The sequence below is a fragment of the Sabethes cyaneus genome, chromosome 1, assembly GCF_943734655.1.
Source record: "Sabethes cyaneus chromosome 1, idSabCyanKW18_F2, whole genome shotgun sequence".
In the NCBI taxonomy this organism is placed as follows: domain Eukaryota; kingdom Metazoa; phylum Arthropoda; class Insecta; order Diptera; family Culicidae; genus Sabethes; species Sabethes cyaneus.
Genome location: NC_071353.1, coordinates 33792021 through 33806171, shown reverse-complemented (window position 1 = coordinate 33806171; position 14151 = coordinate 33792021). Strand labels below are relative to the sequence as shown.

Genomic DNA, 14151 nt, shown 5'->3' with positions numbered 1-14151 from the left:
ATTGTGATTAACGGTGATTACCGATCATAATCGGTAATAGAGAAAAAAAAAATTAAGGCGATGTTCAGCAGCAAAAGTGAGCAATTTCAAAACAATGACAACACCGGCGTTCAACAATCAACAAACCTATTTACCTATATCGGATCTAGAAGCTGCCGGTTTTCTTCCGGTAGCACGTCGATAGGCGTGTGAGTGCGATCGTGTGACTGCGCAGCGTGGCGACTGCTTCTGTGTGCGTTGCACAAACTCAACTGCACACTGACGATAGCACCGATGAACCGACATGACATTTCATACATTTCGCCTAGAAAATTTGTGCCCGAAATCCTAAATCAAAACACGTTGAACAGTAACACCATCTGCACAACGAACCTTTATATATCTTGAAAAAGCAAAGAACAGATTTGGCAGAATGTAATTCTTCTTATTGTCTATTTATGCAAGAAATATTTATTAGAATTTACTATGAACAGCCACTATGCCACTAACACATCGTCATAATTACATATGACAGTATGATAGTAAGTGCCCAAATAGTCTAAATCAATATTTATTGCTGTTTGTGGAATATTCATTTATATTCAATTTGCATTATAACAAACTGAACTTTACATAAATCTGTCTTCCGTACTTTGGTGCACCTCATCTGTTTGATACAAGCGATCGCTCGCTTGTACGCAAGCGATCGCTTGCTTGCAACATCGTTTGCGGTTTGAAGACGAAAGTCAGTGTCATGTCAGTTCGTCAGTGCTCATACCATAAACCTACATTCAATAACAACAAAAAACGGTATGAAGAGCAAGCATTGTCGCAAAAAAACGAATCTGGTGTGAGAAATCAATTGAGAGACTTCAGCAAAGAAAAAAAAACTCTAAAAACAGTAAAAGCAACTCTAGTTTTAGATGTGATGACACTGGCGAAACTGCTAAAACAATAATTACGTTAAAGAAAGCAAACTGTTGAACTATTATTTCCGGCCAGCACGTTTCAGCACTTCGAAAGGGCGAACGGCAAGAAATGGCAATATGTAAGATGTTATATTTTGTTATGTTACGCGCACCTGTCAACAGACGCAGACGACGAGGTATTTATGAGAAGCTAAAAGCCTCCAACCACTGTACTAGGTTAATTTGTAGGATTTTCAATTATCACTATGACGAAAGCATTTACAGAATAAAATGAGAGAAAACAGTGCGCGTGTCTATGAGTTCAACACATTTTGTACGAAAGATTAGTGAAAAAATAACATAATAATAAAATACCTAAAACCAAAAACGAAACTAAGTTTAAGCTAATGAAGTGAAATATTAACACTAGCAAAGAATAAAAAAAAAAGTGAATGAGATATTTATTTTTAGTTCAAAAGATATTTTGCAATGGTTCAAATATAAATCGAAGTGATTCATAGAGCGTGCGTTTCGCCGGACCGGACGTCCAGCTTTTAATCCGAACGATTCCCCGTTTTTGTGGCTTGTGATTTACCGACTACCATTGATTTCAGATACGACCGATTCCAGTTTATTGACAGTCTTTATAATAATCTGTTTGTTTCACTACTTTTTTGTCCTATCTTATCCTATATCTTCGGAACACACTTTTCATTTCTGGGCAACTTTTCGCACATAAAGATACTATGTATATATAAAGTCTAACGAGGACAAACATAACCTGGAAATGTTAGCGACCTTTGGCGAGTTTGTTGAAATACAGGTGTTGACAATTTGTGTAACTGTTTACAGATGTCGTTAAAACTAAACGTTTGCGTAGTATATCTTGAAACTAGCACACAACAACTAAAAACAAAGCAAATTCTTTACATTTTCTTAAATGTATTTCGCTAGAAAGAAAACTTTCTATTCCCAATGGAGTTGAGAATTCAATTATGGCTTCCAAGGCGTTTGATAGCGTGTTCCAAATTCCATAGAAGTATCAACATCAAGTGTTTACATATTACTATGGTAACGCCGACGAACCGACATGACATCCTAATCCTATATATTTTCCTTAGAAAAGTTGTGATTCCCCAATTATGCGAGCGGGGGGATGTACAAGTTAATGAATAAAGAGGCTTGTCAAATTACTTTACTATCTGTTTGTGGAATATTCAAAAAATTACCGGGCTATTTTTGATTTTCACATTACATGCAAGCAAATAAACTCAAATAAACTGAATTTTGCATAAATCTAGCTCCCGGACTGCCGTTCACCTTCGTGTCGTAAAAAATAAGAGACCGCTCGCTTGCAAGCGAGATTCTAATAGAATCCCTTTGAAGTGTAGAATCCTCGTAAGAAACTCCAAGGTATTATATTTTGACTACTTGCTACCAATTCACGGTGAACCCCGGTTGAACTGAAAGTGTTCATTAAAGTTTATGAGAATTTAATTTTTATTATAAACAGCCCATGGCGCACCTCATTGTAGGTCACTGTCGTCCGCGACAAGTTAATTTTGACGGTTCAGGGAAGTAGTTAACAATTCAAAAAATCGATTTGAGTTTTCGCCTTTCAGCTTATATTCGCAGTGTATTTTATTACCGTACAGTCGGTAAGGTACAAAGGTAAGACCACAGACTAACAGACGTAACACTTCGAACAAATTTTCTAACAAAACATCGTTTCAATGACACTCCTAAAACTTGAAAAAAACACTAGCAACACCTGGTGCTGTCTTCGCGCCACGCAGAGTAGGTTGCTATAAATTTAGCAATCCTATAAATTTGCTTGTATATTATCTGACAACAGCGCCATCACAGGCAAGCGGCGTTCTCGCACAGCAACTGTTGTTTGAGTTTTGGCTTAAGCGAAAATTTGAAATGATCGTTTTTATTGACGATGGAATGAGGCTTCAGTGTTATGGCTGGTAGTCTGTGGTAAGACGAATTGATTAGTTTGTAATTTTTTAGCATGGGAGTTGATATTAGATTTTGTTCCTATTGCAAACAGTTTAAGCGAGTTTAGCACTAACCCCAGCTTATGTCAAAATTTTGCAGGGAGAAATTATCACAGAGAAACGACAAGGTTCCCACTTAGATAAAATTAGTCCGGAAACTATAGTGATGGTGTCGCTAAAGGCGCATACAAGTTGACACTAAAATTACAACAATTAGCTTCTGATGCTAGTGTAATATTTATGATCCATATATACTACCGCCAGCGGCAAAATGTTGCCAGTGTGGTAATCATTTAGTTGGGAAATTATAGTGGTGGTGACGCTATCCAAGAATTACGACCGAAAATTTCTATTCGCGATCCGGCGAAGCAGGTGGTTGTTTTCGTCTAGTTTGTTCATAAAATGATGAAACGGCATCTGTTAGGTATTACGGTCTGAAAGGTATCGAACCGAAATGACAAACAAACTAGGGTTGCCACAACCCCCGCCATGACCATGACGCTGTACCAGGAATGGTTGCCGAAACCGAAGTGCGTCATAATGGAAGACAAGGTTTACATCAAGATTACATTACCGGGGCTGGATTTTACGTTACCACATCACGCTTTACCAAATCAAAAGTTGCACAAATTTGCCAAAAAAACTCTTGGTTTAACATGCCATTGGTGAGCGCGGCAAGATGAGTCAGCTGTACGTTATGACGCTGGTACTCGTCACGAGTACTAGAGTGCCTCTAGTAGCACCGGCTGCCTATTCTGCGGTCTTACGGAGGTGACATGCTATTTTGTCCGAAATTGGCATTCTGATACTACGCACGGCCAATGTAAGGTTGGTACAATTATTAACACAGACAAATAGACATGACACTCGTTTTCCATTCTTCGCACCGATTAAACCGTCTTTTCAAGTTTGGGCTTAGTTGGGAATGTACCCGTTTTAAAAGTGACGCTTTATAACGAACGGAGGGGAATGCTTTATAAGAAAGTAGTTGCTGGTTCGAGGGATATTCCTGTTGCTATTTGATCTTTAGGAATGTCGATCATAGATGGTACTAGTGTTCAGGCAAAATGTGTGATACAATAATTTTTGTTTATTTTTCTTCCAAGTGTTATGTCTGTTTGTCTGTGATTATTATACTTTGTTTTGTACCGAAAAATGTGAAACCCTCCGAACTTGCCAGACATTTGCTCGATTGAGAAGCATCGGCCCATCATGAAAGCCAAATTTCGTAAACAATCTGGCATTCAAGAAAGATCTAGGTTAAAGTAGTAAAAGAAGTCGGTCTCACCATTACCCAAAACCTTATGAATGTGGTGTTAAGGGCAAGTTGTGACATTCGGTTGTGGAGAGTACATCCGATTTATTGGACGTGAATGAAGTAGAGACCAAACCATAATAAATGTTTGAAAGAGAATTGATTCTTCAAAAATTTAATGCGGTAATACACGAACTAGATACAACTCCGGAGCGATTCGTGATTGAGTCTCAACTAACAAATTGTAAACAAATCGTTTTATTACACCATCAGCCTTAAAAAGACTGATAATATCCTTGGCAAGAATCCTTTCTTCTGTTTTAATGGTTAGAATTATTTAAACCAAGTTTTTAGTGATGGGCGATAGAAGTGTTTAATCAAAACAAAAGACAATTTGCAGTTCAGCCCCTTTCATTGTTATGAAGCAACAGGCTTATTTGCAAATCGTCTTGTAAACAGGCGATAGTAAAGAGCGAAACTGCGTTGTTTTCAAAACACAGGCGCATTGTAAACAGGCGAAACTAAATAAAAAAATCAAAACAATCTCATTGTCAAAATGCTTTGAGGCTCATTCCAAGGAGTTCAACTATAAAACTTAGATTTTGAGCTTGAATGGACAAATTTTATGAAGTATTGTTGTGAAATTATAAGATTGATTTATTCTACACCAATTCATGTGTTTAAACTTGATTTTTGTAACTTTTAATTAAATTATGACTTGAAAATGTACTGGCAAATTATCACAGTGATATTCCTCATTGTTTACACTTTACTAGTTGCACCCTTATCGCGAATCACTCCGGAACTATCTTCGTGCTCTGCAGTAACGGGTGATTGGGTGGTGACCAATCAATGCATAATTATTTCTTTATGAAATTTAGTACTACCAACGAAACAAACTTGAAGGCATCCAAGTGGGGACTCCAGCTCTCAGATTAATCATGCTTTGATTAACGGTCCACACTTTTCGAATGCCATCGATGTACGGTCCTTTCGGGGACCAAATATCGACTCTGACCACTATCTCGTAGTGTGTAAGATTCGCGCAAGGCTGTCGAACACGGCGAAGGCTCGCACTGAGAGGACGCTACGTTTCAACATCCAGCGGCTGACGGCAGATGGTGTGGCAGTGGAGTACGCCAAAAAGCTTGATCAACGTATCGCAGAACAGCAGGTAGAAGGAGAAAATATAAATGGGCTGTGGAGGAACATCCATTGTGCCATCGAAACAGCTGCGAGAGAAGTGGTAGGCACCACGTGTGGAAGACAGCGTAACAGCTGGTTTGATGCCGGATGCCAGATGAAAAAAATCAGGCCAGGAGTCGCATGCCCACTACGGCAACGCGCCAAAACAGAGAGAGCTACAGAGAGACTAGAGCTGCGCGAGTACGAGGAACGCGAGTACGAAGAACGCGTGCTCGCCGGCGCAGAGAAGCGATACGCCGGCGACGACACACGGAGTTTCTACATAACGGTGAGATGCAGGAATTTTTCCATGCGTGTGATGTGCAATGATAGTACTGGCAACCTGCTTATTGACAAAACGGCGGTAGCAGCCAGGTGGAAGAAGCACTTCCAGACACTGTTAAATGGAGAGGTAAACGCGAAGATCGCAGGGGCAGGATAAGAATTGTAAACGATGGCTAAGCTGTGAAGCCACCAACACAGGAGGAGGTTAAGAAGGCGATCAGTGAGCTGAAAACCGGCGAGGCCGCTGGGAAGAACGATTTCCTGCCTGAATTTCTAAAAGCGGGGAACGAGCGACTGTACGAAGCAATCCACCGGATCATTGTCAGGATCTGGGAGGAAGAACAAGTACCGGAGGAGTGGTTGGATGGTCTCATTTGCCCAATTTTTAAAGAGGGGCGTCGACTCGAGTCTAAAACCTATCGAGGAATTGCATTGCATAGTTCTGTTCATAAGGTGATCTCCTGTATTCTGTTCTGTAGACAGAGATCGTTAGGCGACTCCTTCGTCGGCGAGTATCAAGCTGGTTTTCGTGAGGGTCGCTCCACGACGGATCAGATGTTTATCCGGTGTCAGTTACTAGACAAGTTCCGGGAGTACAACTTGCTGACATCTGTTTGTGGACTTTAAGGCGGCGTACGATTCAGTCAAAGGAAATGAGCTGTGACAGATACTGCTAGAACATGGTTGTCCGACGAAACTGATCACACTGATTCGTGCGATGCTGAATGGGTCCAAATCATGCGTTAGAAAAGCGGGCGAGATCTCAGCCGCTTCCGTGACGTTGTATGGACTGAAGCAAAGGGATGTACCCTCTAACCTGCTATTCAACATCGCCTTGGAAGGTGCAATACGAAGAGCGAACGTGGAAAGGAATATCACATGCTTCTTGGCTTTGCGGATGACGTGGATATAATCGGAATCAACCGTAAAACAATGAAAGAGGTCTTCAGACCTTTTAAAATAGAAGCGGCGAGCTTGGGCTTACCATAAACACCGCCAAAACAAAGTACATGATTGCTGGCAGGGAACGTGGGAGACCAAGTGGTGTTGGTGTCGAGGTGGAGTTAGATGGGGAACGATACGAAGTAATGGAGGAATTTATATACCTTGGTATAGTCGTGACATCTGACAATGATGTAAGCCGTGAAGTGACGGAACGAATTGCATCCGCGAATCAGGCTTTCTACGGATTACGTACCCAGTTGAAGCCCCGTAGTTTACAAATTCGCACTCGCTCGCCAGAACCCCAATTCTCCCGGTGGTCCTTTACGGACATGAATCATGGACGCTAAAGGAAGCTGATTGACGAGGCAAAATGGAAAATGTAGTTTGGCGCAGATGCATGAGTCACGAACTGTACCAAGTATACAAATATGCTGATATTGTGGAGGTAGTACAATGTGGCAGGCTACGGTGGGCTGGGCACGTGGCCAGAATGCTCGACGAAAGAGTAGCCAAAACTATTATCAGCAGAGAATTAGGAAGAGGCCGTAGATTCCGAGGCAGACCCAGCAACCGATGAGTGTGCGCTGTCGAAGACGATGCACGTTCCGCTGGTGTTCGTCGGGATTGGAGAACGGCAGCCCAGGACTGACAGTACTGGAGGACTATAAATCGTTCGGCGCAGGATCGGTAACGAACCGTTGTCACTAAAGTAAAGTAAGTATTATCAACGTCTTCAGCTTATACCTAGGAAGCAATGATTATGTTTAGCGCGCTGTTTACGACTAGCTACAGCGTGACTACAACAACTTCTCAAAACATGTCGCGAAAGACATTACCAAAGATCTCAACGGGAGTTCTTCAAAACGTGGAGCGGTACTAGCAAAAATAAGGAAAGGAAACCCGCTTCTAAGAAGGAAACGCTGCATCATTCTCATAAAAATTCAAAGTATCACGGGGAAGGACGAGGAAGGGAATCTAGTCACAAACGAGCATGGGGTGGTCGACAAGTGAAAGCAATTCTTCGATGAGCAGCTCGACGGCAAAGTGAGAAGCAAACCAGCCGCAGGCTGAAAACCTCTTAAATAAAGAATAATAATAATAATAATAACGGCAAAGTTCCAGAAGGAGGCGGAATGAAAGTTATCCTAGGAGTGCCAATCCAAGTAACAATTTGGGTTTTATTACACTCTTATGATGGTATTTAAGACCGAAATTGGTCTTGAAGACCACCATAAGAGTACAATAAAACTCACATTGTTGCTTGGAAATGGAAGATAGTAATGTCCTGGCATCTGTTCTCTAAGAAATCAGGTCGCTGAAGACCAACAAAGCCGCTGGAGAGTACCGCCTACCGGCAGAGCTTTATAGCCGAGAAACGCTGACAACTGCTATATACTGGCTTATTTCCTCGACTTTTGAAGAGGAGAAGCTACTGGAGGAATGGATGGAAGGAGTGGTTTGGCCCATCTATAAAAAAGGTGATCGGCTCGGCTGCTACAACTATCGCGGCATAACGCTGGTAAACACCGCCTACAAGGTACTCTCCCAGATCTTGTTACACCCGCTGTCACCAATAGCACAGAGTTTCGTAGGGAATTACCAGGCGAGTTTCATGGCGGCTCACGGAACAGTGAACTAGATTTTTACCATTCGACAGATCTTGCAAAAATGTCGAGAGTACAACTTGCCCACGCATCACATCTTTATGGATTTCAAAGCAGCTTCCGATATAATCGATCGAGACCAGCTGTGGCAGATAAAGCATCAGAAAGGTTTTGCTGATAAACTGACGTGACTGATCAGAGCTACATTGGATCGAGTGATGTGTTTCGTGCGCTTCTCGAGGACACTCTCGAGTCCCTGCGAGATGCAGCCAGGGTTGAGACAAGGTGACAAACTATCCTGCATGCTGTACAACATCGCTCTTGAGGGTGTGATCCAACAAGCGGGCGTCGAGATGAGAGTCATAATTTTCACGATTTTCTACGCCAGACTGAAGGTGGAGATTAGGATGGTTGGGCTACAAATAAATGCGTTGAAGACCAAATACATGAACGGAAGAGACTCAAAGGAAACAGGCGTGTGCCTCCCACGGACGGTAACCGTTGACGGCGACGAGTTAGAAGTGGTGGATGAGTTCGTGTATTTGGGATCGCTGGTGACCGCGGACAACAATACTATTAAGGAGATCCAGTGGCGCATTCAAACAGGTAATCTAGCCTTCATTGCCCTTCACAAAACTCTACGATCAAGAAGCATATGCCGCCGTACGAAACTGACAATGTCCAAAACCCTGATAACACCAATAACCCTGACGCTGCTCACGGAGGACATACGCACCCTTGCCATGTTCAAGCGGAAGGTACTGCGGTCGATATTTGGCGGAGTACAAACTGAAAGCGGAGAGTGGCGGAGACATACAGTCAACCAAAAAAGTATTCGGACAGCAGCGCATAAAATTTTCTTTTAGTAATTTTGCACAGTATTTTTGCAAAGAATGGTAACACATATTTTTCAAAACAATGTTTAACTAAAGCATATTCAGATGCACAACAAAAATTCGGGGAAAAGCTTTCCGTTTTGAAGATAGGGTACATATAGTTTGAATTCCTCAAAAATGCAGCCAAAAAAGTATTCGGACAGTTAACTATTAGTTGAAACAAATGTCCTTTCTCGCTCATCTACTACCTCGTAGGACCATTTACAATCTTGATGACCTGTTTTAATCTGTTTGGGATAAAATTAACAATTTTTCAAATATCCCTCTGTGAATTGCTGACCATTTTTTTACAAGAGCTCGGTTTAAGTCATTGTGATAAGAAATCGAATGATTTCTCATTTAGAAATAAAATTATCTAAAAAGATGTTCAAAAGGGTTCAAATCTAGACTGAATGCTGATGTTTCGATAGCTCTAGGACAATTGTATGGTGCCTACCGCTTACAATTATCAACAGTACGTTTAGTTTCAACATCCCGGTACAATATGTATGTACCGCACAATTACAATTTTGCTTTAATTTCACCTGAAATTGTTCAGATAATTGAGTTTACACTTAGTTCTATCCAAAAATATATATCTTTGCTACCTCGGAGCTTTCCAAGCATCCCAACAAGGTATGACACTAACCGCATTGCTTGTTTACTTGCTGACGAGTGATTTTTCACTTGTAACCCGTCTCTTTTAATTATTCTTGCATAAGGGTTGTTGATGTCATACCTTGTTGGGGTGCTTGGAAAGCTCCGAGGCACCAAAGATATATACTTTTGGATAGAACTAAATGTAAACTCAACTATCTGAATAATTTTAGCTGAAATTAAAGCAAAATTGTAATTGTGTGGTACATACATATTGTACCGGAATGTTGAATCTAAACATACTGTTGATAATTGTAAGCGGTAGGCACCATATAATTGTCCTAGAGCTACCGAAACATCAGCATTCAGTCTAGATTTGAACCCTTTTGAACATCTTTTTAGATAATCTCATTTCTAAATGAGAAATCATTCGATTTCTTATCACAATGACTTAAACCGAGTTCTTGTAAAAAAATGGTCAGCAATTCACAGAGGGATATTTGAAAAATTGTTAATTTTATCCCAAACAGATTAAAACAGGTCATCAAGAATATAAATGGTCCTACAAGGTAGTAGTTGAGCGAGAAAGGACATTTGTTTTAACTAATAGTTAACTGTCCGAATACTTTTTTGGCTGCATTTTTGAGGAATTCAAACTGTATGTACCCTATCTTCAAAACGGAAAGCTTTTCCCCGAATTTTAGTTGTGCATATAAATATGCTTTAGTTAAACATTGTTTTAAAAAATATGTGTTGCCATTCTTTGCAAAAATACTGTGCAAAATTTCTAAAAAAAAATTTTATGCGCTGCTGTCCGAATACTTTTTTGGTTGACTGTATGAATCACGAGCAACAGACACTGCTTGGAGAGAATCCCATCGTACATCTGGCGAAAGTTGGCAGGCTACGGTGGGCCGGACATGTTGTAAGGATGTCGGACGACAATGCGATGAAAACACCTCTTTTACAACCCCACCAGGAACAGGGTCTTAACGTTCAAGTTGCCTCGACCAGGTCGAAAGTAATTCGCGACTTCTGAGACGACTGGGAAATGGGCAACGAGTAATTCAAAATCGGGTTGAATGGAGACGACTGCTTGAAGCAGTACGTATTTTCTTGGTTAATATTTATTGGACTGCCATGAAAAAAACTAAACAGTTAGACACATTTCTATGACATCTGCATCATGCCGGTTGGAAGCCATAAACAAATCACTCACTGTTCTTAACCAACGTTAGAACCGAACCATATTCTTACTTCCTTCGGGCCAGTATCGCGCATGTGTTGACACTTTCTCTTTCTCGGAAAGGTTTTGTCCTTTTGTTTGTATTTCCTAATCTAGCACAACTAGTTACCATGTGGGTGTGTATGTTATTTGATTTGTTCCATTGTTTGTTGTTGGTTTACTGCAGATGAACTATCCGGTCGCCCCAATGGGCAAACTCTCCCTTTGATTTACGCCTCCTAACATTTGCCTTAGTTTTAGTAACAATTGCCCAGTACATAACAACTATTTATTGCTACAATCAACGATTTTAACACGGTATTAACCGACTCAGTTGTGGTTGTTTGGTTTATTACTGTTTTGCTCTATCAAGGGTTTTCACTACGAGGGTACTCTTTGGCTAAGATTCTACTTTAATTCGCTACGATTCTACACGATACCTAGGCGCTTTGTACAAACTGATTCCGGGCAATGCTGGGTAAGTGTTTTGCTACGTGGATTCGTGCATTTTCTTTTTCCAGGAAACACTGCTGGCTGGCCCATTGCTCGTCACAACTCTCGAGGGATGGTGCTTTATTTGATTGCTTGATTGCTCTGCGGAGTGAGTTTGGGTGTTTTTACATCTAAGGTTTACTGGCTTGATTTCTAATTGGATTTATGTTTCCTATTTATCTGTGCTGAATACTGCTTGGACCAGCTTCCGTTCAGACCTGATTGGTGAAGAGAGCGTTATTTCTATTCTCCACATGTTGGAGACTAATATTTACAACACCTGTTAACGGTGTGTGTCATGTTTAGCATCGATTGAACACACTTTCTGATTTTTACCTTTTTTTTATGGAGTTGTGATGTTTCACCTACACATTCGAACCCCTGAACGCGGGGTTAGTGTAAATATATTTATGTACTTTTAACTTCAATCTGTCAGTCAGCTAGATGTAAACAGGTAAACATCACCGAGCGTCAATTGGCCTGGAGACTGGAGAGAAAGGAAACACCGATCCGTGTTTTCCTTTGTCTGCAAGCACCAACGTTTATTTTCCATCGATGATGATGCTTCCATGTCGACACCCAATCGCTCCCGCCCGGATTCGGGGGCGCAGCGAAAGTTTGGAATGCGTTGTCCTAAACTAATATTTTGTTTAGCAAGTTTACTGCTGTTGGGTGTCTGTCGGCAGCTTAGTTCTCCGAAACAGACAACCCCGGTTGGGATAATCGTGTGACGAGCCACACGTTTTTCGTGTCAGCCTGTCAAGTGTAAAGAATAATGTTGTGCTTTCACCGTGGCCGCATCCCACGCAATAACGGGCAGCACGCTGATTTATGCGTGTATTCACACCGGCTCTGGCGAGAGGCCCAGGCAGCAACATCGAAAAGTTTATGCTTTTTTGTGTCTGGAATGGGAGCGCAAAAGTGAAATTTATTACCAATGTCATAGACTAACATTGATTGTGGTTCGATCTAAAGAGCCTGCCGCAGCTGGAATGAGTTAATCGTTCAGCCAATTCAGGTTTGTGTCATGGTTGAGTTACAGGGATCATTACTATCCGGTCTTGGGTGGAAGAAAATTAGTCTGCAATATATTACCATAGTGATTTTTTTGTCTGCTAAAGTAATGTCACTTGAAAACTTGAAAATCAGTTGGACGATGATGGTTATAACAAATGTTATACCAATTGTATGGTATATTTTAACATCTACCAAATTTGGAGAAAAAAATCAGTTTTAACTAGTGGAAATTGTTTGGGAAAGAATTCCAAAACGTAAAACTATCTCTCATTACAATTTTTACCATATTACAGAGCACCAGTGAATAGTATCGATCAATGTATTTCCAAGTTCTCGGAACTATATTTATTCTCCAGATTCTGACGCGGCCACGGTGTGAAAGTCCATAATCGAAGAGCACGTTTTCAATCATCGTAACTGAACACACTGACTGTTGCAACCGTAGCACTGTGCTCAACTTGTCAGGCAATCGGATCAAATTGTGCAGAGAAAAAAAACAGTCAGATATGTGCAAACACTTCCGAACGAGATTGGATCGACCTTCAAATACCCTGTACACACAGGTTCGGCAAAATGCAGTTTAACAGAGAATAAGCAAACAATGCTTGAGCCAATTGCAAAACAACCCAGGGAACACACAGGTGCGTTGAAAATAATCCTTTAATTGAAATTTCCTGTTCGTAAACAAAATTGAATTAATTATCTTTAAGCTCCAAAAACTCGAAAGCAAGGAAGCATTCCAAAGGGTTTGGTAGCAGAAAAATGGGTTACACGGTAGCACCTAAGTGAATTTTCACTCGATATAATCCTGCACGGCAGGAATCGTACCGTTGTTGTACGGCAAAACACGATGGATAAAGTTTTTGTTTACACCATACAGCTTGCATAACCAATTGGAATGGAAATATTTCTACCGTAAATTGTATCAAGAGCTGTTCCAAACTTTCCTCCGCTTCCGATTTCCGGTGTTTCTAGACCTCTTGCGCACGTGGTGTCATATATTTGCAAAATTCTGTAAGCAAATGTTTATTTTCTTTACCCTGTTTACGTCCAACTTTGTAGAGACATAAACTAAACGAAATAAGAGTTTAAAACCGAATCACACGCGTGTATCACAAACACAAACGCACACACACACATTCACGCGTTGGAACGTAGAACAAACGGCATCTAACCTAGCGGGCTTAATACTACACATAGTAAGCGCTATGGCCGCTGTAGGGGCTTTTCTTAACGAAACAGGGCAGTAACGATTGCAGTGTGTTCCGGAACGCCTCCCGGAAGTCCCGGTTGAAGTAAGCGTAGATCAGCGGATTGAGCGTCGAGTTGAAGTAGCCGATCCAGAACAGCAGCGTAATGACGACATCCGGACAGGGGCAGTGCTCTTCACCGCACAGTGTGGTGATGACGTACCTGGGACGGGAGAGAAAATGTCGGAAAATATTAGCTTGGATTAGGTTAGAATAAATTGAATTAGATTGGATTTGATTAAGCTCGTCGTTTAGGTGGAGGTTTTCTATCCCATATTTTGGTTGCCTTTCTCCTAGACGGGCCGAGTATTGAAGTAGGGAAATGCCGATAATGTTGGACCATCACGATTTACAGTTTTCGTAGTTGGTGACATCTATATACAGGCACTGTAAATCTTTCTTTGGCAATGACCTTTCCCAAAATCAAAATTCTAGATATAACCAGCATAAGAATTATGTCGCAAATGCAAACAAACTGAGATATTGCCCGTTTCATTGGTAGCAAAATGCGCTGCTCACTTTTTTGACAGC

General features: G+C 41.1%; 1 protein-coding gene across 1 annotated transcript in view; it reads right to left on the bottom strand.

Annotated features, from left to right (window-relative positions):
• Nucleotides 1-13560: 13560 nt before the first annotated feature.
• Nucleotides 13561-14151, bottom strand: part of LOC128745546 (octopamine receptor beta-3R-like) — a 124205-nt gene continuing 123614 nt past the window's right edge. The window contains exon 9 of the mRNA XM_053842620.1: nt 13561-13783. Coding sequence (XP_053698595.1) covers nt 13561-13783 — 223 coding nt within the window. The remainder of the gene's footprint in view (nt 13784-14151) is intronic.